Source organism: Neolamprologus brichardi, chromosome 6 (assembly GCF_056152115.1).
Source record: "Neolamprologus brichardi isolate AB-2024 chromosome 6, ASM5615211v1, whole genome shotgun sequence".
In the NCBI taxonomy this organism is placed as follows: domain Eukaryota; kingdom Metazoa; phylum Chordata; class Actinopteri; order Cichliformes; family Cichlidae; genus Neolamprologus; species Neolamprologus brichardi.
The window spans coordinates 34,461,454-34,488,710 of NC_142109.1; the positions used below are offsets into that span (position 1 = coordinate 34,461,454).

Below are 27,257 nucleotides of genomic sequence, written 5' to 3' on the forward strand. Positions count from 1 at the left end.
CTGTGAATAAAATTTTAACAATGAAGTTAAAGTGGAACCTGTAAACAGACGGCTTCTGCAAAGTAAAGTCTCAAAGACCAGAGATGAGAGAACGGGGGACAATTTTAGGTTCTTAAGTGCTCTGTTTGTGAATAAAGTCACATGACAACCATGTGGTACTACATACAACACCATCACAGTCTTGCCACTGCGATCCATCTAACCAAAGAGGATCTGCTGTTTCTTATACAACACAGAGCTTGGGAGATTTATGCTCCACTTGTTGTTAAGTAACCACAGGATCCCCCAAAAACAACATCTGCAGGCAATCTACACTGACCCGCCCACCACCCTCGCCCTGGCAGCCGGGCCCCCAGGCTCCCTCTGTGCTGCAGCATCAGGGGTCATAACCTGCCTGTATAAAACATGGACACAGACCATCGTGGAAAAGACATGTAGATCACACATGTCAGAGGCCACTATAAAATTTCCATGCTGCTCCCAGGAATAAGATTAATCTATCTAATAAAGTCAAAGGTCATGCATTGGTGGAAAAGAAACCATGAGTTCACGTGGAATACAAACATTTCAAAGTTAACTTTTAATATCATCCGTGAAGACGGGCTTCCCAAGTAAAATATTAAACAAACAAAACCTTTGGGAAAAGAAAGGCTCATGTGAGCCGAGCGATGCCGGGAAAAACAGTCTGAGAGTCTGTCGGCACGAGGCTCAGGACCCAGAAACCATGTCACATGACGAGATGACGTGAGACCTGTGATAGTTCGGGTTGTAAGTTTACCACTGCTTTCCCTGCAGCAAAACATGTTACAACTTATTTCTTCTCAAGTGGGATTAATAAGGGTGCAGATTTTTATAAAACAGAACACCAGCATAAAAGGAGTATCCGTTTCCAGCCTCGTATTTTCATTCTTGGACTCTATCAGAGTAGCTGTGTATGACCCACAGTTAAAAACAATGCTAATTTATCTCATTCTGGGTCTTGTGTCAGTGCCACACTTCATCCTCTGTCTGAAACAAGTTGTTAAAAGCCATCTTTCACTGCGCCTCCTAAAAGGAATTACAGCAGGGGGGCGGGGCTTTTGTGCTCACAGCAGAGTACTTTTACAATAATGTACTTAAATAAATAAATAAATACATTTTTATTTATATAGCACCTTTCAAGACAGAATCACAAAGTGCTGCACATAAGATTACAAGTCTTAAAAAGATTTAAAAAGAGAAAATAAAACAGGCATAAAATTAACCAAAAGAAGTTTTAGAGACTTCCACAGTCTCGGGGCCACAGTGGCAAAAGCTCCATCACCCTTAGTCCTCCTCTTAGTATTTTTTAAAGCAAGTAAGCCCTGATCAGATGACCTCAAAGACCTAGGGACATCAGGCTGTAGCAGATCAAAGATGTAGGCTGGTGCCAGTCCGTGCACAGCTCTGTAGGTCAAGACCAGGATCTTAAAATTGACTCTAAATTTAACAGGAAGCCAGTGATAACAACGGTGTCACATGTGAGTACTTGGAGGATTTTGTCAAAAGCCTAGCTGCAGCGTTTTGCAGGTTGTGCAAAACTCTCTGAAATAGTCCATAAATAAATAAATTTTGATGGAAGGGTTGAGACAATTGTTTTTTATTGTCCAAAAATACCTTTCTGTGAGTTTTAGGGACGTCATACCACCATAAAGCAATTTGTAGCTTCTGCCATTTTTATTTGAGGCATGAAGCGAGCAGCAGCTGAAATTTTGTAGCTGCAGCGTTTTCAGTCACCACAGTCGCCTGCTCCTCTGCATGCATGGAGATACAGAAACACACATTAGCAGGACGCTAGTGTCTTATAAGCAGTTCGGCTTCACAGCAAGAAAAACTAACAGATCACACACATTTTTGTGAAAACTAAAATAAACTGTGGGATTTCTTTTTGTCCTGTTCAACACTCAGCTAGAGCGGAAGTTAGTTCCTATACAACGGGGTGAACAGGAAGTAGATTGGCTCTCCTCACAGCCAGAGATTTCCTAGAGCCAGAGGTCAGTAATGACCAGATGAGGCACATCCACTCTCTGAAGAATGCGCGGTGTTGCTCAAACCTACAACTTAAATATAGACTGACCTCGTTATTTCAATTCAATTCAGTTTTATTTATACAGCACCAACATCACAACAACACCAATACTGTAAGGTAGACCCTACAATAATACACAAAGAGAAAAACCCAACAATCATATGACTCCTTATCTGCAAGAACTTTGGTGACAACGGGAAGGAAAAACGACCTTTTAACAGGAAGAAACCTCCAGCAAAACCTGTCATGTTCCTGGTCTGTTGACCCAGCATTTTAAGTTTTAGTTTATTTGGATGTTGTTTATGTTTAAGTTCATTAGATTAGCAAAGTTCATTTGGTTATTAGACTCCTTGTGTTTTCTTCCCCTGTATTTAAGTTTCCCTTTGTGTTTCATGCTGCGTGTCTTATGTTATCAAGTTTGTATTATCATGTCTGTCTCATGTTTCCTGTTTTATTTTGAAGGAGTCGTGTGTTCTTTGTTCATTGTATTTAGTTTCACTTCCCTTGTCCTGTCATTAGGCTCATGTCAGTCAGCTGTTCCTCCATGTGTTCCCACTTCCCCTAATCACCTCCTGTGTATTTAAGTCCTCTGTTTTCAACGTGTCATGGTCAGGTTGTCTGTTGTCCATGCTATGCTATGCTATGCTATGCTATGCTATGCTATGCTATGCTATGCTATGCTATGCTATGCTATGCTATGCTATGCTATGCTATGCTATGCTTCGCTTCGCTTCGCTTCGCTTCGCTTCGAAGTTTCTTGTCTTGGTTTTTCTTATTGTTTGTTTAGATTTCCCAGTTTAGGTTCGTGTTAATTTTGCTTCAGTTTGCCCTTTGTTTGCACCTTTTTTACCAGCCATATTAAACGGCTCGCTTTTTGTTAACATTTCAAGTTCTCTTCCCTGTTCCTTGGAGTCTGCGTTTTGGGTCCTTTTGTCAACCCCTACAGTCTGCCCTCGCCAGACTGTGACAAAACCAGGCTTAGGGAGGGCGAGGCCATCCGCCACGACCAGTTGGGGTGAGAGAAGGAAGACAGGATATTTGGAACTTTGGATCTGTTTAATATAATCATCCACTATCATAATATATATGACAGGAAATAAAAGGAAGCATCCCCTTTAAAAATAACTATTAAAGTAAAATCTAATGGAAATACTCTGTTGCTGCTTGTATGGCTGGTTTGACCTCCTGGTTCAGGAGCCAATGAGCAGACAATGGAAGGACATCAGGAAACGGTACACACCTGAGTAATTTGGGCCTCTCTCTATTTAAGTGGCTTCACTGGAAACTATAGTTTCGCATTTACTTGTGCTTGCATGGGTTTTTAGGTTGTGTGCTCTCATGCTGATCTTTTAAGGTGACGTGTTTCTGGTTTTGAGCCTACAAACATACATTTTCTCATCTTTAATCTTAGATTATGACTCTTCTAACACTAGTCCGTTCCTCTCTAAATTTTCTAGGTGCTTTCTTACTGCACAGTCTGACCATGTTAGGGTTTTGTCTGTTTCCAGCACTTCATTTTAGAGTTCACACGGCTATAATCAGGGTTTTGGAATCATGTGAAATTGTCATACAATCTTTCCTTTGAGGGGTAGTTTGAGCCAGCCAGTTACACTGAGGTGTAACTGAACGTGGTTACACAGGTGTTACATTTGGCTTAAGTTATATTTCTGTTAACAAAATGGGAAAAAGTAAATCTGAAATGTACACTTTTTTTTTTATTATTATTATTTTTTTACAGTAGAGCATTTTTATTGCTTTGTTCAAACTGTGGCTGATGTAATACTCATACTTCTATCCAATCATGGGTCCAAAATATGCTGCAATATTCTTTAGATTTTGGCTTTGAAGTTCGTGGCGATTGTGGCTCAAGAGTTGGGAGTTTGCCTTGTAATCGGAAGGTTGCCGGCTTGGACAGTCTCGGTCGCTGTGTCCTTGGGCAAGACACTTCATCTGCTGCCTACTGGTGGTGGTCAGAGGGCCCGGTGGCGCCAGTGTCAGTGCGCCCCAGGGTGGCTGTGGCTACAATGTAGCTTGCCATCACCAGTGTGTGAATGGGTGGATGACAGGATGTGTAAAGCGCTTTGGGGTCCTTAGGGACTAGTAAAGCGCTATACAAATACAGGCCATTTACCAAGTTGGAATTTAAAAATAAATAATTGTGGAGGAGGACTCTACTCTTGTTTCCTATCACTGGTGGTCGGTACATTTCAGATCAACACATTTCATACAGAAACTGAGCTGCTATTAGGAAGCTCTGGAAATGAGTCACATAAACATAGTAATCAGGATGAGTAATGAAAAAAGCTAAATGATGATGGGTTTTCATTATGACTGTGGTCGAAACCAGTAAAAGGCTCAAAACTAAGGTCTTTATTCAACTTTTTTTAATGCAACATTTAATTTAAAAAATCACCTATCAGTTAAAACGAAACATTTCAGGCTTTAAAAACATTGAGCCCTTAATTAAATTGGTCGTTCTAATTTAAACCAGTTTATATATGCCCACCCTTTGGGGTTTTGTGCCAGGTAACATGAAGCTGAAACTCATCTGAGCAAACAGCTTCATGCGAAATGTATTTTTAAATGTCAAACTGAATGAGAACCAGAATCATTTGCAGCTCAAAATGAAGCCGTTTTCAGTGCCGCTTGTTTCATAATGCTTCGTAATCATCATTCCCAGGACTGCACTCTTCTGATGTTGTGTCTGGAATCTGCTGGTGCCACTCTTCCATCACTGGGAAAGACTGCCCGATGCACCAGTAGATGGAGTAGTTTTGTAGGAATACAGAGCAGAGTTGAGCTCTGAGGGTGATAAAGCAGCTCCTGCAGAATCAACGGATCAAAAACAGGAGATGATGCACTTTGGTGCTCCCTGACCTTCTTTTCTTGAATTGTGATGGGACTGACGCCTACCACTGGCACACTCACACTCACACCTCATTCATATTCAGAAATTTAATTCAATTCAATTTTATTGACACAGCGCCAAATCACAACAACACTCGCCTCAAGGCGCTTTATATGGTAGACTTTAGAATAATACATACAGAGAGAAATCCAACAATCATATGACCCCCATGAGCAAGAACTTTGGCGACAGTGGGAGGAAAAATGACCTTTTAACAGGAACAAACCTCCGGCAGAACCAGGCTCAGGGAGAGAACAACGTGGGAGACGGTCGCATCTACTGCAACCGGTTGGGGTGACAGAGGAAGACAGAAGAAAAGACATGCTGTGGAAGAGATTCAGAGATTAACAACATTAACAACTAAGGATTCAATGCAGAGAGGTGTAAAGAAGAATTACTGTTTGCATCACGGGAATCCCCCGGCAGCCTACAGCTATTGCAGCATAACTAAGGGGGGATTTGTGGGGGGTCACCTGGTCCAGCCCTAACTATATGCTTTAGCAAAAAGGAAAGTTTGAAGCCTAATCTTGAAAGTAGAGATAGTGTCTGTCTTCCAAATCCGAACTGGAAGCTGGTTCGACAGAAGAGGGGCCTGAAAACTGAAGGCTCTGCCTCCCTTTTAAATACTCGAGGAACAACAAGTAGGCCTGCAGAGCGAGAGCGAAGTGCTCTAATGGGGTGATACAGTAAGATGGGGCTTGATTATTCTTGTATGTGAGGAGCAAGATTTTGAATTCGAGTCTGGATTTAACAGGGAGCCAATAAATGGAAACCAATATAGGAGAAATAGTCCCTGTTTCTCTCCTCTGTTTCCCCAGGGGGGGCCTCTTCTTGGAGCTTATAAGAATATTCAGCCTGTGTGACTGTGAACAGAAGAGGAAGTTCACACACGAGGCGTAACTGACATGACATTTTCTAACCAAAGCAGTGTTCAGCGTGGCTGCAGTGACACAGAGGAAACAAGAGGCCGGGTTGATTCCTTTCAGCCTCAGGACCCCCGCAGTTTAGAATCGTCTCTGAGTTTGTGTCGGGCTGTTATGTCAGTGCAGCACCGAGACAGATACACAACAGACGGCGTGACAGGTTCAAAATGCACTTCGGCCGAGAAATGATGCGTCTCTGGTGCCACGTGGTTGCGGTGACAGCAGGACAGCAGATGACAGAGCAGCTTTGAAAAGAAAAGGGTGACACTGAAAGGCTTTCACTGTGCCAGTGTGATCAGAGTGATCAGACAAACCATAAAAACGTGTAATAAAGAATAATACTTTCTGCAGATGTTCACTGCGCCTTCCTTTTCCTTTTCCAGCACAGAAAGTGGAAAATTCTGCAGAAGCCGTGTTACCTGATAGACTTTAAAAAAAACCAACAACCTGGTGTCATTTTGAACTTCTTCAGGAAATCGAATTACACGAGGAGCGACGGTTCCTCATTTGCATGTCCGCAGCTGTCCTGGCGCGCGAAGACAAAACAGCTCAGAGTGGACGCTTCTTTCTTTAACCAGCGTGTAAAAGTGACACACAATCGCCACAGCGACGACAAAGTGTCATAAAGATAAAGCCGTCGCGCGAGGGCAGCTCTGATGCGCCTGTGCACGTGGACGCGGAGGCGCGCGTGGAAGCAACAGGCGGCGAAGCGAGAGACGTCTCTCCTCGTGACATCTGTAACTTGTGATTTTGGTGCGAGCCAGCACAGGACACGCGGCGTGGATACCTTCACGCGCGGGAGCCGTTGTGTAAACGCGGAGCGAGAAAGAGGGCGGTCAGAGGAGTGACGGCACACGGCGCGCCGCGCGCTGCTCTCACTCCCAGCTCGGCTTCTGGTGGATTGCCCGTCGCACGTGCAGTTTGTTGTTCTTGCACGGCGGGACTACCGGCGTCGGGAGACGCATGCTTGAAAAGACCTGCGCTCACTTGACGCCCGCTTTGGTGATGCCATGCCCCGGAACCACAGCGGAGACGAAGGCGGCACCGGGCTCTGGATGAGGACCTCACCGGGGCATCGTACCGAAGGCTACGGCTTGAAGGATGTGGAGTCCGGCGGAAAGATGATGAACAACGCAGGAGACGGCTTGCTGTCGGCCCCCGGCGCCGCAGGTGCTGCCGGGTCCGACAACGCGAGGGGGAAGCAGGGAGCCCGGCTCAGCCTGCTGGGGAAGCCGCTCTTATACAGCACCCAGAGCGGCCGGAGAAACGTGCGCTACCGGCGGCTTCAGAACTACCTGTACAACGTGCTGGAAAGACCGAGAGCCTGGGCGTTCATCTACCACGCGTTTGTGTAAGTTCACGTTATGATGTGCGTGCGGAGTTGTGTGATGCAAAGATGCGAGGATGCACACCTGTTGATGGGGAGGGTTTGCAGTTAGAAAGCTTGCTTCAGTTTGGTGCACTTTTGATATGTGATGGCTGATATGCGCCAGATTCCCAGCTTTTGCACATGAAGCAGCTTCAGTGTGAGACTAACGGGTCACTTTTGCGTTTATGAGTTTCATGTGTGCTGTTAAACCCGGATCTCAGGGTCCCGGCGGTTAGGACATCTTCAGCCGTGCTGTGCGCCTTTCTTCGCTTCTCAACCAGCTGTATTTAATCTCCCGCGTGCGATTGTTTGTTGTTGTGGCGTGATAACTGTTCCTGAGAGGGAGGAAGGAAGTCGAGACACATGCTGACTGCAAAGCACCATTTTTTCTCTTTGGTGTGTGTGTTGTGTGTAGACTAAGGGGAGGGGTTGCAAAGGGTGGACAGAAGCTGTTTACAACGCAAACAGCTCAAGTGTTCACTTTTCTTTGTGAGTCGTCATTAAAGCTACTCTTTCAAACTGCATTCTTCACGAGCACATAGTATTTTTTTCCTCGGTGTCGTGTGTAGGCTGTGGTCTGCGGTGGCACCTTTTATGTCGCATTCTTTTAAAAGAAATTACACTCGCTGACTGAAAACGGTTTTAAAATTTCCTAGACAGTGAAATCGAAATGTCACGTGTCGTGCGCGGTGATGGAAGGCAGAAATGCTCCTGTTAATAAATACTGTTCAGTTACAACGCAGCAGCATGTTGGTTAAAGAGGAGTTCTGCTCGTTTCCAGCATCATGTTCTTGTTCCGAGGCTCAACTGGAGCTTCACATGATTCACAGTTCAACAAAAACCCAACTTATCTTTTGTTTAACTTTGCTTTTTCAGCTCGTCTCTGTTCAGCTGATCTATTGATGTGAAACTTTGGCCATATTTAATATGAGCATCCACCACTGTAACTGTATACATGTGACAAAAAACAAGAAAAGAAAAGAGGGAAATGACATCAGGAAAGACGTTTTAAGTGGCGTATAGAGAAGCTCAACTGAAAATTTAAACCAAAAAAACAGATTTCCCATAATATTTATGAAGACAGGTGAAAAAATAGACACTAAATGAGTTACAGATGTGCCCGAATGACATTTTTGGGTTTGATATATTTAAGTGTGTCTCTATCTTTTCATTTGATGTGCTGCCTCCTTTCACAGTGCTGCATGAATTAGCTGCCGTTGTAGCTGTTGGCCTTGGACTCGTGTGATCGACCGCGTGTGATGTTTATAACCACCTAACTAGTTGTAGAAAACATTCGGATATACGTTTTTAAAACCTCTGATTAGTCCAGTTCAGTTTTACTTAGAGCTGGTTCACAAAACCAGTCATCTCAAGGTGCTTTACTCTTAATACCCAATACTAGAGAAAACCACAATGATCAGATAAGGAGAGGAGCAGCACTTGGAGGCTGTGGGGAAGAAGATCTCCGTTTTAACAGGAAGACGCTTCCAGCAGAACCAGGGTTAGGGAGGAGCAGCTTCTCCGTTTGATTGGCTTTTCTTTGTGTAGCTTTTTGGCGGTGCAGAGGTTAGAAGGATATGAGATTTGAACCACTGATGGACATGTGCACAGTCCAACAAAGACGTTGCATCCGTCTTATCCATACGTCGAATACTGACTGGCTGAAGAGTTGGTTTGAACAGAAAAGGTAAAGACGACCGAGCCCACCACCAGGAGGCAGAACTGTGGAAAAAATGGGGTCAGAAAAAAGTCCAATTTAAAGCACAAACTGTGATTTCAACAAACAGAGCACTGGGCTCAGGTAAATGACCAGGAACAGCATGAAATTAACAAGAATGCACACTATTGAGTTCCTGTTTCTCTTTATTCTTTATTCCGCTATATTCTAGTTGCTTCCGTACGTTTTTTGGCACTTAACTACTCCCTCAGTTTTTATCCGATTTTCGCCATTAAAACTTAAAAAAATTCTGCTCTTTCTGCTAATGAAATATGACTTTTGGTGCTCATAACTTCTATACTTTTTGAGATATTGAATTTTTTATGCAATATTTTTTGCCCATTTCTGCCACATTAGGAGGCCCGGGTTCAAATTCCGCTCATGGTTACATTTCTTTCAGTTAACAGTTAAACTTTTTTAACTCTTTTCTGCAGAAATTCTGCTTATTCATCTCTTTTCTGCAAAATTTTTAGCCTTTTCACCTCTTATCAGCACAATTCTCAGCAGCTTCTGCTCATTTCAGCAGAGTTGTCAGTCTCTCCACCTATTCTTTGTGAGAAAGATTTTGGCCCAGTGAGATGAGTAGCCACCTTGAGACCAGAAGGGCCAGGTTCGAATCCTGCTCAGGGCAACGTTTTTTCAACTTTCAACTTTTTCAGCTTTTTCAGCTCACTCCGTTCAAGCCTCGCCTCTTTTTCCGTGGAGCAGCATCTGCTCCCTGCAGTGTCGGGTTAAAATTGGATAGTACAATCATCAACAACAAGCTACAATAGCAGCTCTGTGTCACCTCAAAGATAAGCACTGTTAAGGCATTTTGATGTCAAAGTTTACTACAGTAGAATTCGACATAGAGACATGGATGGATTTACTAACCCCTGCAAGTGATTCCATCTGATTTTCAACACTAAGCTTTATATGTTTCTGTGACCTTTACTCCAACAATCCCTCCCATTCAGATTTGTTTGTATATTAACCAAAAGGCCTAAATTCAATGATTTGCTTCAACCAAAATAGAGAATCTAGTGTTTGTGACCAGTCAGGGGTGTGGGTTTGTTTCACACCCTTTCATGTAAACTGCGTCATGGCAACATTTTTTGTTTTCCGGGAACCAGAATTCTGATTTTTTTTAATCTAAAATCTAGATTTGAAACTTTTGAATTACACTTGCTCTATATTTATTTTTAGCATGAACGCACCATCGCTTCAGCCCCAGTACTTTATGAGCCATCCAGCTTTACGCTGACCTCCCATATTCTCCTTTATTGGAGCCATAGCTTAGACGTGCACCAGTCGATATGCTTTAGTTTGCTGTTTTTGTTAAAAGCTTGACTGAAAACTGCTAATTTACATATTTTATGAAAGTGAGTTAGTCACACACACCCACAGGGATCTTCAGACTCCTCACATCGGCGCTCTAGAACATTAGGAACGCATGGTCGGGTGGCCTGGAAGTTACTGAATGCTTTTCTTTCATTCCTGCGGCAGCGAGCTTGAACTGGAGATGTGGGAGGAGGAGGAGGAGTGAACTCTCACTCGGCCCTTTGCTGTCTCTCCTGTACTGTGATGAATGGAGCTGTGATGGTTAGTGGCCTTGAAGTTATACTGGTCTGCTGATAGGACAGTTGTTGGAGCCGAGTGTGTCACCGTCACAGTTGTTATCTTTAAAATAAGATGACATCCATGTCCATCTGATGTCAGAGCTAACTGTGGTTCACCATTAAAAGCACCGCAAGCGTATTAATCAATCTTTCTTTAAATCAGAGCTCAGTAATCGGAGCACTCGCTGGCTGGTGTGTAGGGCAGAGTTGGCTCAATGGACGAGAAAACCTGAAATGAACTGAAATTGAAAGAAGCAGCAAGGTGATATTTTGCTTCGGGGTCCATTTCACATTCTCATAATCCAATTATTCGGTGAAACCGGTGGTTTAAATGTGCTTTAGTAACCCAATAAGTAGCTAATTTGCAAAGAAAAGCCTTGCATGTTGGGCACCCTCAGAAGAAGGTGGTTAGTTTAAATGCAGGTTTTGCACACTGTGGGTTAGCTTGGTAATATTGTAAGAGTTTGATAATAAAGAGGTGATTTCTATCATGTAAGCAACAACCAGGTAATGGTCACGAGTATTATCTGAGTATTGTGTACTTGGGGCTGAAAAGCCTAACAGTTGGAAAACATTTAACGTGCCTTTTCTGCTCATTTACCCCCACATTTCTTCTTCAACTCTGCTGGAATAGATTTGCATGGTTCACATTTCAAAATCCTCACCTGCCTTAAAGTGGGCCTTGCTGCTGCCTTTAGTTCATCCCCTTCCAGATCCCTCAGGTCATCTGGATCCGGTTTTTTATCAGTTCCCAGAGTCAGAACCAGACACGGAGAAGCTGCATTCAGCTTTTATGCTCCTTATATCTGGAACAAACTCCCAGAAAGCCTCAGATCAGCTGAAATACTCAGTTTATTTACATCCAGGTTGAAGACTCACCTGTTCTCAGCTGCATTTGGATAAAGCACCAAATCCGCACTTAAGCTTAAATTTCAAAACTTACATTTTAACTACTGATTTTATCTGTTTTGATTTTATATACTGTTTTGTTTGTTTGTTAATTAGTTAGTTTGTTTGTTTGCTTGTTTTAATCAATTTTAAATCATGCTTTTTATTTGTTTTTGTTTCTAATGTCTCTGTAAAGCACTTTGAATCACCTTGTTGTTGAATTGTGCTATATAAATAAACTTGCCTTGCCCTGTCTGAACTAAACCATTTAAGCTCCTCCCCTTTGCAAGGGTCCGTTTTAGCAGACATTCATCTGATTGGCTGCCGTTCATACACGAGATTAGAATGAAAGGTGGGTGTGGCTTCTGTGCTCACATGCTTGCCATGATCATTAAGGGATATCCCCTCTCTCTGACGTCAGAGTCGAGAATAGAAACAAAACTGTCAACGTACAATGTTAGGAATGAAAATCCCAGGATGCTGTTAATAATGTGAAAACAATGATGTACTATAGATAATCGTATTATAGGTTAGTGATAGACTAACATCATCAGAAACATGAAATAAACTGATAGCATAATCTAATCTTGGAATAAGTTCCAAGTATCATCCATTCATGGTTATTCTGAAATATAACCATGGCTGAAAAATTCTATCTGTTTCTATTAAAATTCATTCCAGTCGTAGATTAAACCAAACGTTTGTGTGGAAACCCTTCGAAGGGTTTCTGCGAACTGTTCTGTTCACATGATACTCGACACCAGAATGGTCCCTGAGGCAAGCGGCAAATTTGCATAATCTCAGTTAAGAACAGGGTGTTTTTCCCGCCTGCTGTGCTGCTTTGTGATGTGAAATAAAAAGACAACCAAGGCAGGCATATATATTGTTAAACTCCAGTACGAGCTTATTTTTAACAGTGTCTGGTTTTTAATTTTTCTTATGCAAGAAGCATAATTATTGTAATCATGAATGAAAGGCTCTCGGTAAGGACTCGGTGCAGTTCGAAGGGTCATGTGATATCTGAAAATGAAAAACTTTTTATTGTTAAAAATGTTATGTAACATTATGGAGGACTTTAAGGATATTATCTTGTCTGCTGCTTCGCTAAATATTTTTGCAGCTTTGCATTGCTGACATCACAGCTGAGATGTGCTTGCTCTGCACGAACCACCTGCAAAACACTCCTATAGCTTTTATCACTGGGGAGCAGGAGAGCTATGAGCACGGAGGTTGGCAGAATGCTGCGATGAAGCTGAATTTATGTTGTGTTACAGAGTAAAAACAAACTCAAAAAGATTATAGATAATGTCTGTTTTTAAAGGTTCTCTGTGAGACTCTAATGTGGACATGTGCTTCAGTAATAGACTGTATGTAAAAGATGGACCCTACTGCATTTTGAAGCCTTGTTGGAAAGTTTTTGTAGCCAGAGGGGTCGTATTTGGATGTGACAGTGATGTGCTATGTAGCCAGCTAACTCTGGAAAGCCTTATTGAAACCTGCAAAAACTGTAACTGTAAGAGTGAAACACACAGAGTCAGATACTTGCTAATTAGTGTAACTACTTAATTAGTTGGTGTAACTAAGTAACACCCATTTTCTTGACAGTTAACCCTCTGTACTCCATAATGGCTTCAGATGAGTTCTACTATTGGCTGTGTTAAACAAACATAAAAAAACAACAACATTTCTATACACTCGATATTTTAAAGTATTCTATTAATATCAACACTTCAAGAATTACAAAAAAAACTATAAGTTTCAGTTAAATACATACATTTTTACACCTGAGTCACCTCAACGCTCTGGCCGTTCGTCTGTAGTAAGTCTAGGATGTCAGTCTGTTTACGTCAGGTGTCAAAATGTCGGGAGTGAGGCGATCGTGGCTCAAGAGTTGGAAGTTCGCCTTGTAATCGGAAGGTTGCCAGTTCGATCCCCGGCTCGGTCAGTCTCGGTTGTTGTGTCCTTGGGAGAGACACTTCACCTACCGCCTACTGGTGATGGCCAGAGGGGCCGATGGCGCCTCGATATGGCAGCCTCGCTTCTGTCAGTCTGCCCCAGCTGTGGCTACAACTGTAGCTGCCTCCACCAGTGTGTGAATGGGTGGATGACTGGGTGTGTAAAGCGCTTTGGGGGCCTTAGGGACTAGTAAAAGCGCTATACAAATACAGGCCATTTACCATATCTGTGCGTATTTACTCTGGAGGGTGTAAAACTAGTGAAAGGAGTCTGATACGAGTCAATAATTCAGCGAAGCACATCGGGCATTCAGGCCTAGCGTTAGCTGGTATAGCGTTAGCTGGTATAGCGTTAGCTGGCATAGCGTTAGCTCGCGACTAGCTGTTGTTGTTGCTATAGCCAGCTTGTCTTAAGCTGTACTCGGATAGGACGGCTGCATGTTGTAATTTTAGAGCCTGGACTTGATTTCAGGAGATGAGGCTTCAGGTGAGGAGGAAGAGCTCTGCGTTTGTCTCCTCACCTCTCACTCACTCTTCCTGTTGCCTGCTAATAGTCTCCTAATAGGAAGCAAGCATGTCTGATTGTTGCATCAGACATACTCGCTCCCTCTCTCTTTACATTATAATAGGAAACACCTTGAGATGACTGTTGTGAATTTTTGCTATTTGAATAAAATTTTAATGAGTTAATTTGAGCATTTACAGTTCTGACTCTCATTGGTCTTCACTGTTTTAGCATCTGTTCTGTTTGTTTTGTTAGCATCACATTTTTGCAAAAACACTATGAAGTTTAGGTCAAAGTTCTCATCTCAAAAATGGCTCCCTTATGTCGCAGGTATAGTTCGTTAGTTCGTGTTCGTTAGCATCACTTCCTTATAACCAACTGATTAAAATCAAAAACTGTAAGCGATGGAGAGAAGAAACTGCTCCTGACTGTCATGAGCTCTGATCCATCCAGCCAAATAAGCTAATTCTGCACAGTTTAAATAGGGTATTGCTATAGCTTTAAATGATGGCTGTAATCCATATGTAAACCATTTCATGCCCAGATTTTCATACAAAATATGTACTGAATAGATGGGTTTGAGTCTTTTTTAAAGGCTTATGTAAGCAGAGCGTGCCTTTAGAGAGCCTCGTATTCACGATTGGTTTCACATAACACATTGTTTCGGTGTAAAAATAGGTTCTCTTTATTTTATTTCTGAACTCTGCAGAACATCCTCTTTTAAACATCATCATTTTTATTGACTGCATCTTAGTTAAATTGAGCTGGTCTGTGTCTGGACAGCAACGTGGTTGATACCACCATAGCCGAGCTTTGCTGTCACTGTTTAGATAACTCAGAAAAGTTCTGTTTCATCGTCCAGCGCTTTCAGGAGCCAGTAAAAAACTCTCTTTGCTCTTTTCCTTATCAGCTTCGTCTGAACCGACACAACAGGAACAGGTCAGTAGAGTAAACGTGCTCATGAGCACGCTCACGCAGCAGTCAGTTTTCCTCTGACAACACATCCTCATTGGTTTGATGCTTCAACTCTGTCCCACTCTGTAACACACATTCCCCCATCAAGCTCAGCTTCGTCACGTATTCTAGAATGAAACTGTTAGATAAACTTAACGAGTCAATATTTTAAATTGTTGTGTGACTTTTTGTGGAAGTTGCTAAAAATACGTAAAATTGGGTTGCATTGTAGGTGATTATTATAACTGCAAGCTGAACATTATATAGCTATTACAGCTAATCTTATGATAGCTTATAACTATTGCTATTATAAAATCACAGTGTATCTTTTTTCGCTAACTTTCTTCCTTTTAAATGGGAGTTTCCTTCCCACTGTCACCATGTACTCGCTTATAGGGTGTTGTTTAATCCTTGCAGTTTCCTCTTTGTTATTGTCTTTACCTTACAAATAAAAAGAACTCTTCTAGTTGGTTAAATTGGTTAATTAACTTTATTATGTTAGTTACAATAGGTTGATAAAAATATGACAAATGGTTACACTGTTTACAAGCAGTGCAAAGTAGCTAAACGTGATGGTTAAATAAAAATGAATGACATCACTGTTTAATAGAGTAGCAGGTAGAACTAGAAAAATTTGCATTTCCTGCGAAAATGCTGTGTGGATGCCTTAACGCTGAAGATGCCTGCTGAAAAAAGCTGAAAAAGTTGCAAAGTTGCAAAAAGTTGTAAGGCGGTGAAGAAACTGAAAATTCTGCTGAAAACAGGTGAAGAAGCAGAATTTTTTTGCTGAAAAGTGGTGAAAAGCAAAAAATTCTACTGAAAGGGTTAAAGACGGAGAAATTTTTGCTGAAAAGTGGTGAAATGAAATGTTGCCATGAGCAGGATTCGAACCTGGCCCTGCTGGTCTCAAGAACAGGTGGAGAGACTGACAATTGTGCTGAAATGAGCAGAAGCTGCTGAGATTTGTGCTGAAAAGAGGTGAAAATTCTGAAAATTTTCAGTTTTTTCTGAAAACAGCGGAAAAAGCTAAAATTTGTGTTGAAAAGAGTTAAATAAGTTGAATTGGTAACTGAAAGAAATGTTGCCATGAACAGGATTTGAACCCGGGCCTCCCAGTCTGAGAACGGCTGCTCATCTCACTGAGCTAAAACACAGCTCAACCGGGCGAGGAAAACTAGTGACCCCACTGATAATGTGGCAGAAATGGGCAAAAAAAAATTGCATAAAGAATTCAATATCTCAAAAAGTATAGAAGTTATGAGCTCCAAAAGTCATAGCAATAATTAGCAGAATAAAGAGAAACAGGAACTCAATAGTGTGGATGTCCTTTGAGGGCATCCAACACAATAAATGAATGACTGACATGCAGATCTGGATCATAGTTGTCCAGATGTGGTATAAAACGAGTTTAAACGAGTACAGTGGAGCGTCGGAGGCATGGATGATGAAGCTGACTGTGGAGGTGCATTAGATGAAAAGGTTGGGAACCACAGCTGGATGTCTGCTGGATCCATTTTTGCCACAGCTGCAGCACTGAGCCCGCCTTTGTGCTGTACTGAGCCGGTCGCGGGGCCTCGCCGGCCCTCTCTCCCGTCCGTGCACACGCGTACACAGTGCCGCCATTCATCTCACCTCTGCATTAACGAGCTCTTATCCTTCCAAGTATGTTCAGCGGCAGGAAAACGCGCAGGGGAAATGGCGTTTCTCCACCTCAGGTTTCTGAGCTGGCGCGTCGAACAGCCGGGGTGCACAGAGTGGCGATATGAACTCGCTGCTCTCACTTGTTAAATATCTATCAGTCGGTTTATTGTTAGAAATACTTGGATTTATAGACTGCAGTAAAGGATGCTGGCTCATCCTGAAAGCTGTGTTTGATAAGCTTAGGTTATTGGGCCTGTGAAGCCAACAGACAATAAAATGTTTAGTAGACATCTAAATGACTAATCAGAGGCTGCTCTAAATCCCACTGCTGTTGTGTATTATGTTTTGAGTTGTCATTTATTACCCACCCTTTTAAATTCTCACTTAGAAATATCTCTGCTCCCTCTAAGCCTCCTTTTTGTTATCATTTCGAGAGGTTTGCACTCTGCTGGGTTTGTTATGCATTTGCTTAACCTTCACAGCATATTGGGGTATTTTGCACACTTTAAGCCAATCTGTCACCTTTTCAGTAACTCAATGGAAAGAAGCTTCCAGCATAAAGCACTAGTAAGTACAGCTGACCTGTATGTGAAGAGGAGGGGGCTGATCTGTGCGGTGACAACCAGAGGTGTGATTCTTTACTCAGATGGTGGCTGCCTCACACTGACACTGTGAAAGTGAGAAGCAGACGCCGTGTCAAGAAGGTTTATGATGTGAATTTATCTTCAGATGCTTTGACGAGAAGGAGGCGGGTTCATGAGTGGAACGGCGGCTAAACAGTGTCTGTGATGGTTTGTTTGACGCAGCTTTTGCATGATGTTTTAGGCATGCGTCATCTAAACGTGTGCGACATCAAGGCTGTTTCTCGAGCACCGTTTGATACGGATCAACCACAGCCCAACCTGCACATCTTTGAGCTGGTTCGTGTTTGTCAGTCGTCATAAATATTTTGTTTCACTTTTAAAAAGGGCCCCTGATTACTTTAAAAGGAAGACGCAGTGACTATTTACTAGGGGTGCAACGATACTCGTATCGATATTGAACCGTTCGATACAGTGCTTTCGGTTCGGCACGCATATGTATCGAACAATACAAAATTTTTAATTTATTTTATCAACTTTCCTTCTGACGGTGCTGTCTGTGTTGAGCGCTCAGTGGATCTGCGCTCGACAGTGCAGCCTAGGCGGAGTAGTCGAACGCAGATTCACTGAGCGCAGGGCAAGCTAGTGACACAGAAGTTAAGCTCTCCTTGCAACATGCAAACTGAACCTCCCCCACCCTCATTCAGATCTGGCGTTTGGAACTATTTTGGTTTTCATGTGACGTATGACCCTGAAGGTAAGCGCGTCATGGACAAAAGTAAAACAGTATGTCAGATGTGCCACGCAATGCTCAATTACATGGGTGGGAACTAGTGCGTTAGCGCAGTTAGCTCGTTAACGTGTTGGCCGTCCAGCCCGGGGCGATCCGCGGTAGCTCGTTAACGGAGATTTGCCGTGTTGTGGCGTTAACGTCATTTCAACGAGATTAACGCTGACAGCACTAGTGGGAACACAACGAATATGACTGCACATTTACTCCGACATCATCCTCGTGCAAAGACAAGTGGAAGCAGACAAAAACAACAAGCACTCATGCTACAAACTTTACCCGAGTCATTTAGACAGCCGTTAGCACATGATTCTCCTTATGGGGACCTGATATGTTTAATATGCTGCTGAGAATATAGCCCAGAAGAAGCGTATAGTATAGCTTTTATTTTGGAAAGAGCCATTTCTCTGTAATAAACTCTCTTTTCCAAAGATGAGTGATTTCTCCATCAGATAGATTTATTTTTTATTACTTTGTTTCAGCAACATTAAATTTAAAAACTGTAGTTTTGAGTTAAAATATATATTTATAATTTTAATAAATGACAAATTAAAAAGGCATGAACATTTTTTTGTATCGAAAAAATATCGAACCGTGACACCAAAGTATCGAACCGAACCGTGAATTTTGTGTATCGTTGCACCCCTACTATTTACAGCACGGCATATAAAGTAATCTACACCTCCTGTGTTCATGCTGTCGAAGAAACTGATTGAAGACTCCAACAGTGTGTCAGATGTGATTTTTTTTTAAACGCATATTTCCGATGAATAAAAAGGTCTGAGGCCAGGAGTAGATTAGTTGGCCACAAGATTAAAACCACCTGTCTAATAACACGTAGGTTGCCTTTATACAGGCAGAATAGGTCCAAGCAGTCAGGTCACAAGTCCTCATCAGTGGAATACAGTCTGTAGCTGCCCACTTGGAATTACCACTCGTGACGCAGAGAGCTTCGACTGATGCAACTTTCTTCTCTCCTCTTTAAACCACCGACAATATGGCACCGTGAAAACTATAAAAACAAACAAATACCATTAAACATTCAAGTAGAAAGTGCAGAAATGTTCACATTTTACTATAGAAAATTATTTTTGATTAACTCAAATAGTGACATTGACATAAATCAATAGTTTTTAAACTATTTATGTTACAGCATTTAATCAAATGAATTAACGACAACCTTTCTGTCTCTTAAATACATAAACAGTCATTTGCAATCAATAAACCAACCTCTTTCTGCTTCCAAGGGCAGTGTTGCCAACTTAGCAACTTTGTCGCTATATTTAGCGAGTTTTCAGACTCCTAAAAAAAGACGTGAAAGCGCATATCGCTTTTACTCTCAACAAGCAGCGGGTGCTGTAACGCAGTCAGTTCTTCTTTTACTCTTTTACTCTTATGCTGTTTTGTGGATCAGGTTTAAAACTACTTATAAACACACACACACAAAGTAACTCCACCAGAGTGCCTATTTCGGGTCACTTTTGCCGGTCCAAGCCCGGGTAAAGGAGCAGCGTTGGAATTGTGACATTACAAAAAACAATAATTGCTAAAAGAAATTTAATTTGTAGTTCTAAATAAATTCTAAATGCATTTAGTACGTTTTTTACTCACTTTATGTCTCGTCCACGATGTTATTTCTCTCTCCAGCAGCGTAGGTTACAATTACATTAGCATGACCAATTATGCAAATTAGGTGATGACGTCATTTAGCGACTTCTAGCAACTTTTAGGACAACCAATAGCGATTTTCCTTACTGAGGAGTTGGCAACACTGTCCAAGGGTGCTAATCATGCTGAACCAGCTAGCCAACCTCCTCCATGCACATCTCTTAGCCAGTCTTTCCACACCACAAACAGATGACATGCATATACAATAAAAAACGAATTCAACCACATTGAGTAAACTTTCAAAGTTATAGCATGTGACAGATAAATAAAATACATAGTTTGCACGAGTATTTTCAAAAAAATAAACGTTTTTACTCACTCTGAAGCAATGTGTTTGTGTCGTTTCGCTGAGAACAGAACAGGAAGTCTCACACAATAAAAGAGGAAGTGCTAAGGTACTCTTCAAAATAAAAGCGCAAAGTAAAGTGGCTTTGCCGGTGTTGTGCCCAAAAGTGATTGCCTGCCAAAAACTGATTTCCAATGTGTCTGTGTATTTTTTATGAGTAAAATCTTTACATGTGTTGGTAAATAGACTTCGGTGAACAGGGTTTACAAAGGGGTTATAAATTGAAGTAAAAATTTATCAGTTTTTCAAGTATCTTTATAACTCTGTCTTACTGTACTTACATTATAACAAATTCGGTCCTTTATCCTCACTTAAAATATGTTTACAGAACTATTGTAATTTTTGTTGCCATTTCTGCTGTTCTTTTGGCCAACTTACTCTTACAAAAGACTTTTAATGTTAATGAGAATTGCATAAAAAAAGGTAATATAAAAGTCGCTGCCAAAAACTGATTGTGGCTTCTACCTTGTTACACAAATGTTGTTTGTGGCCCAAGATGACTTTATGTTATCCATGAGGGATCCATTTGACATATGTTTCACATATTATAGCCCAACAAGTTATTTATAGCAGTTTAAATATGACTAATCAGTTTTTGGCAAATACCGGAAATCAATTTTTGGCAGGCAATCACTATTTGGCACAACACCGGCATTTACACAGTCATACTGGATTGTATTGATTGTATTGATGGTTTAAATATTAAGAATAATTCTTTGCGAGTTGCCGCTATGTAACATTCACGAGGTTTAGTTTCTTTGCGTTAACCAGTGAAGCTTTGATCAAATTGTGTTTGAATTTGAGAAGCATGTTGGGATCTTTTTTTTTTCTTGAGCTGTTCCCAAACATTTTTGCCACAGTGGCGTGGTGTCTTATCCTCAGAAGACATAATGCGCACGTTTTTCAGGGCGTGCTGTTGCTGTAGGCGCTTGTCATCGGTCTATAACAGTGCAAAAGATGATTGTATGTGTCAAAGTAACACCACACGAGTGCCAGAACCTGAGCTTTTCATCCAAACGTTGGATCATAATGAGATGATTAATTGCTTGGCTTTTTCTCGGAAAGCCGCTCCTCATCACTGTGACATATTCACTGTTTTATTTTCCTAGATCATGGATTAGCAGTCGTTTTTAACTTTTAGGGTGTACGCTTATTTCTTCAACTGTAGAGTTTTCTTATGAAGGCTAAACAGAATTGTTGCATTTTATATATATATATGTTGTAATTTCCTACTCTCATGTCCTTTCACTAGAGTCACCAAGACTGCCCTCGTGTCCTCTCAGTCCTGTGTGAGTTATCATAAAGAGCTTGATTTTGAGTCTGACAGAACTTTATTATTCTCCGTTATTAATGACATTGTATTGTATTGTTCTAATCTATATAAAGAAGTCCTCTCAATAGTTTCGTTTTTTTTTACCCAGTTGTAGGGCTGCTCAATTAATCGAATTTTAATCTCGATTACGATCTGGGCTTTCAACGATCGTTAAAAATGACTGAGCCGATTATTAGCCCCTCCCTCGTGCTTTACTCTCGCGCTGCTCCGTGTGGCAAATCGAGCGCACCTCTCTGCATTTTGAACACGTGTCACAACAATTAAGAGCAGCGGTCCCCAACCTTTTTTGCGCCACGGACCGGTTTATGCCCGACAATATTTTCACGGACCGGCCTTTAAGGTGTCGCGGATAAATACAACAAAATAAAACTAGTACCGGTACCGAAAAAAAGATGATTTATTCATAACACACGTGAAAAGACCCAGGAAAACCGAGCTAACGATAAAAACGATAACAAAATAACGCTGAAAACCGATAAAAACCCTGAAAACTAAACATTTCACACCTGAGCCTCAACTCTCGCGGTCCGGTACCAAACGACTCACGGACCGGTACCGGTCCGAGGCCCGGGGTTTGGGGACCGCTGATTAAGAGGACCTGAGGGAAGCTCGGAAAGCTAAGCAGAAGTTATTTGGAGAGGAGAGTGACTGCCGTTGGTTGAAAAGAGGTAAAAAAAATTTCAGTGGTGTGGAAACATTATGGGTTGGCGGAGTCAGACGTGGATCAAGTAGACACAGTGTGTAAACTTTGCTACAGTGTCGTAGCTGCACCACAGAGCAACACTGCAAAGTTCACTAAACATAGATGTTTACATTTTTCATTTATTTTTTATATTGCAAACATTTGCACAGTTATCAGTATTTGCACACTATTTTATATTATTTTTTAAAGTCATTATTCAACACATTGTTATTGTTAAATAAATATGGTCAAATAATCGAGATCTCAATTTCAGTGAAAATAATCGTGATTATCATTTTTGCCATAATCGAGCAGCCCTACCCAGTTGTATCATAAATGGTACTTTAGTATTTTTGCATTATGTCTTAGTTGGAAATCCTGGTATCGTGTTCTTGCTGCTCCAACACAAAATCCTCCAGCCTGCCGATGTTGACTTTTTCACCATTTAAAACTGGATTCACTTTGTGTACATGGACAAACGACATGAAACATTAGATATTATGACTGTTTCATGAGCTGCCCTCAGACTGTATTGTCGTATAGTACCTATGTATATGTAAATCACTGTGCCTGTTTGATGCCAATCACAGGATGGTCGCGGCTGATGGAAATTGCCTGCTGCAGGTTTCGTGTTTCTAACCTCAGTTTACTCAGAGGGAGTTCCCCTCTCTCTATTGTCGGGGGCTGCCTTTCTAAACACAAAGACAGCCCTTGTCACGGGACACGCCTGCACACATGCGTTGTGGGTATTGTACCTTGGTGAAGAGAAACATCATTTAGGTAAACGGCACCTGTTTGCTTCCTTTGAACGCCGCCTCGCTCCAACGCCTCCCAGAGCCTACGGTCGAGATGTCGGGAGTTTCATTCCGGTGACATCTTGAAAGTCTCGCAAATCAAACAACTAGTAGACACCATTACCTCTCGCCTCTCTGACAAATGTCAGATTCAACTTTCACGTTTGGCAGAAACCCCAGCCCACTGCCACGAAGCGAGCCTGCCCTCGTGGGTGAGGGGGTTTTCCACCTGATTGCCCCTTGTGTCTCACCCCCTGATAAGGTGTTTTTGTGGTTGTTTGTCCCAACCAGTCATTTCACAGGTTCCAATCTGTGTGAATGAGTCACTTTTAGTGTAGAGAAGCTCTTTTTTTTCATACAGCTCTCTGTGTTAGCTCCCCTTTCCCTCACACCCTTCTTACTGCATTACTTCCAGTGTTTTCCAGCTGTTTCCTCCCGCTCTTATGTGACCTCACCCCCATTGTCAGCGTGACAATGGGAGGGACGTCAAACTTCACTCTCTTCCAAGAAGAACTCGCAGTTCTATCAGAATGACTGGTGAGTGGGGTACCAGCGCTGGACAGACATCACTTCAGTCTTCATCTGTGTCCCCTGACAGTGCTGTTTGTTTGCCTTTCTGTCATCAGAGCTTTTGTTGGCCCGTGAGAGACTGGTCTTTAACACAAACAAAGAGAGGAGCGAGTATCATGATCTTTTATGGCCCCGCCCTCCCTTTTAGCCTATTTTTATTGCAGTTTTAGTCCTCCCTGATCTCTAACTGTTAATCAGAAATGTGCTGGCAGATGCTTGCCTGGAGGGGCACGGAGGTGGCACGCCAGTTGACTAATTTCTGTGTGTAGCAGTTCATCTGATGTGGAGTGTGACACGAGCGGACTCGGGCCTAATAACTGGGTTTATCTGCTGACGGCCGACGTGCTTCAGAATAGGCCTCGTACGAAACGCACGCGCAGACACGCGTCCGGCCTCCTAATATGTTTTTAGATAATCAAAAACACCAGCCAGCTGTCAAAGTGTCAGAGAAATCCCAGAGTGAAAGGGGGCAATTTTGGGCACTTATGTGTTGCCATAGAAACTGATGCTGCCTTCTTGAGCTTGTTCAAGAGTGATTTTATAAAGAGATGGATGAAAGATGAAAGGATGTGCTGGGCGGGTTCCAACGGGCGAAAACAAAGAGCAAATGTTCTTACCTGTGTTCGTACGATGGCCGTGGCGGCCCACGCTGCACCGCCATCGCCCACCGTGTTGTATTGAGTCGTGTATCAGCTGGTTTTAGTGTTTGTTATGTACCTGTAGGAACCTTTAACACAGCCGATTCTCTAGCCAGCGCTATATATTTGAATTCGTCAGCTGTTCTGGTCACTGCTACAGTTGTGCTGATGGAGGATGGCCTCAGGTATCGGTGCTGGTCAGAGGGATCAAGGTGACCGCGATGCATTTAATCAGTAAGAGAACGTGTTGGCAGACCTGCAGACAATGCAACCAAAACAAAGGGGGGGGGAGTAAAAATATCCAGGCACGTGTTGTGAGTGGATTCTGTTTTTTGGCTCTTCAGCTTATACGATAAACTCATGGTCATCAATTACAGCAGGCTAAATCCTTCATCGCTGTACGTGAACGAGGCTCTCCCGCTGGTGTGATTCTGCATTCGTTCTCTTCATGCTGGAAGTAGGAAATAAGCTCCCTGACATGTGTGTACCATAAGCATGTCTTTGGCTGTATCCCAATTCAGGGTCTGCAGCCTTAAAGGCCGCATTTTAAGGCCGATTACGTCACCGCGACGCGACGAAGGCTGTCCCAATTCGAAGGCTGCTCGAAATGCGGCCCTCAAATGCGTCCTTCATTTCCCTGAATTTTAAGGACGTGGCGGTGTAGACTTCGTGGCCCAACATATCCCAGAATGCATAGCGCGGCGGTGGGTGTGGATAATTTTGCTGAAAAAAAAAACGGGGGATGAGGGGCGCCCGAAGAGTAAACTTTAAGTAAGTACTGAATATTATGTCACTTATTTATGTGCAAATGTTTAATAACAAAGAACATTAAAACATTCCTGTTGGCCACATGTCGGCAAAGTCATGTGACATTAGTGACGTTTGTACTAACTTGGTTTTAAAGCCTTTACTTGAAAATATACGCCGTTCAATAGCTGACCTTAATCTTACAGAGAAAGATCAAAGCTCATGTAGAAACAAACAAACAAATGAACAAAAGATTTTCTCCTTCATTTCTGTCAAACAAAGCTGTATGAAACGTTTCCAGCTGTTAGTATCATGGTTGCTAGGCAACCTGGGCAGCGCAACGGAGGCTAGACCGTCCCATTTCACAAGCCTCGCACTTCCGGCCTTAGCGGTCTTTAAGTACGCGGCCCTTGAGGATCGTTGAGGCTGCAGACCCTGAATTGGGACACAGCCTTTGTGTTTGGCTGCACAGTATGCATTATAGGGGCACAAGTGCACTTTCACCCCTTCCCTCTGCCCCACGTCCTGGTATCTGTCATGAGTTTAGTTTTTCCTTTGTTGTTATTCTAGCTTTTGTTCCCTTGTTTCCCTTTGTCTTTATTTTTGTCTTTCATTTACTTCCTGTTTTATTTTGAAGGCTTCTTTTTTTTCTTTTCTTCGTGACTTGCTGTGTTTTTACTTCCTGACTTGAGTTTCTTTGTTCAGAGTTCATCCTGGCTTCTCTCTTTCCCGATGAGTTTCTGCGTGGTTCGCCTGAGGCGCATGGACACTGTAATTTCAGCAGTTTTATCAGTTAACTGCAGTCTTAACTGTGTATCAGGCAAAGGTTACACACAGGTCAGGCGTCAAGTATGATGCATGTAGTCTGCACGTTTTTCCTGTGCCTGCACAACGGTGATACCTGCTGAATCATGGCCTAAGACTGATGACATGTCCTTCTTAGCTTAGTTGTGATAACAGCTGTGTGTGATGCATATCAAAGATGTCAGCTTCCACATCTCATCCCGCCCTGTGCTGGTATCTCATTGCTGTTTGTTGGTTTGTAGACAGGTCAGTGCAGCAGAGATGGATGGATTCATGGATTTCAGCTGCCCGCGTTCTCACTTAAAATAAAGAGCAGAATTTGAATCCTGGAAGTGGCCTTTTCACATTTTTATATCTTAATTTGCAAAAGATAAAAGTCACTTTATTATATTAGAGACTGCACAACTTTAACTGATGTTGCTGCAAATGTCAAAAAAGGCCCACAGACTGATCTGCCTTAGGAAAGACACGTGGTTAAATATAGCACCCGAGTTCGAGTGACGTAGGTGGCTTCGACAGTCAAACCAGGGCGAGCGTAGAAGCTGAAGATTGGTCCCAGTGGGTGAATGGCAGCACGTCAGCGTGGCCCGCCCCTGGCTCTGTGCTTGGCACGAACCTGGTAGTGCTGCATGTGGGTAACAGGCCAGAGACCTTCCTGTCTTACCCAGAGGGTCAACACTGCAGCTGGGTAGCAAGTCTGTGCCTCATTTGCTCCCTCCATCACCACAGAGTGTAAAGGGAAGAGGTCAAAGAGAAGCAGAGAAATAACAACAGAGGGAAAAGACTGTGTGATGGTGATTTCATTACTTCCCACTGCTGTAATTCTTCTACAAGAATCGTTTGTGTTGCACAAAAAGTGAAATGTGCTGCATGTTTAAACTTTCCTCGATTGCATGACAACAAAATGACCTGTTTGTGTGTGTTCATGCTTCCCTTTCCGTTCATTTTTGTGTGCAATGCACCAGATTTCCTCATCTTATCTATTCCTACACAAAAAATCCTGCACCAAAGATCTTAAAGATCAGTTATTACTAGTTAAGAATCTTAAACTTAAAGTATAGTTTTAGAAAGCATGAATAAATCATTCTCTAGTGTTTAAGTGCTGCAGCTTTTATCCTCAAGTGTATGAAAGCATTTACAGCTGCACACTTGAGAAATTGAAAAAACTTTAACAGAGTTTAGTTTGTACAGCATTAACAGTTAAAACTCCATTATTACAAAATAAATATGTGTAAAAGTTTGGGGTTGGTCTATAATATATCATGCACTAGTACCAAATGTGAGTATTTTTGATTAAACATGCATGAACAGTAGGGCTGCCACGATTAGTCGACTAGTCACGATTACGTCGACTATTAAAATCGTCGACGACTGATTTAATAGTCGACGCTTCGTTTGAAGCTTTGTAAGATCACAAAAGACGCAGGAATAAGTTGTAGGATTTAAGAGTGTAATAACGGACTGAAACAGAAGATGGCAGCACTGCATGTACAAGGATGCCAGCTGCCATTAAACCCCGAAGAAGAAGAAGTAGCTCATAGCGCGGCCCAGCTCAGTTTCCAACAATGGCGGCAGCTAGTTAGTTTTAATATTACTCTTATTATTCTTTCTGGGTCACAAAATAAACGTTTAACATATTTTCAGGTGAGAATGTAGCTGTGTAAACCTCAAATATCTGCTCAGTTTATCAAGACACCACATATTTTCAAAAGCGCTCCGACGTTTTCGGAGACGTCTGTTACCCACTAGCTCGATAGCTAGCCGGGGGCTAGGCTAACTAGAGCCGTGAGAACACCGGA

The 27,257-nt window shown here is 42.3% G+C and overlaps 1 protein-coding gene across 5 annotated transcripts in view; it reads left to right on the forward strand.

Moving 5' to 3' along the window:
- The first annotated feature begins 6,541 nt into the window (after window positions 1-6,541).
- kcnq5b (potassium voltage-gated channel, KQT-like subfamily, member 5b) overlaps window positions 6,542-27,257 on the forward strand; it is a 170,816-nt gene continuing 150,100 nt past the window's right edge. For all 5 annotated transcript variants that reach the window (XM_087842188.1, XM_087842191.1, XM_087842189.1 and 2 more), the window contains exon 1: window positions 6,542-7,229. In XM_087842188.1, coding sequence (XP_087698314.1) covers window positions 6,889-7,229 — 341 coding nt within the window. In that variant the 5' untranslated portion in view covers window positions 6,542-6,888. The remainder of the gene's footprint in view (window positions 7,230-27,257) is intronic.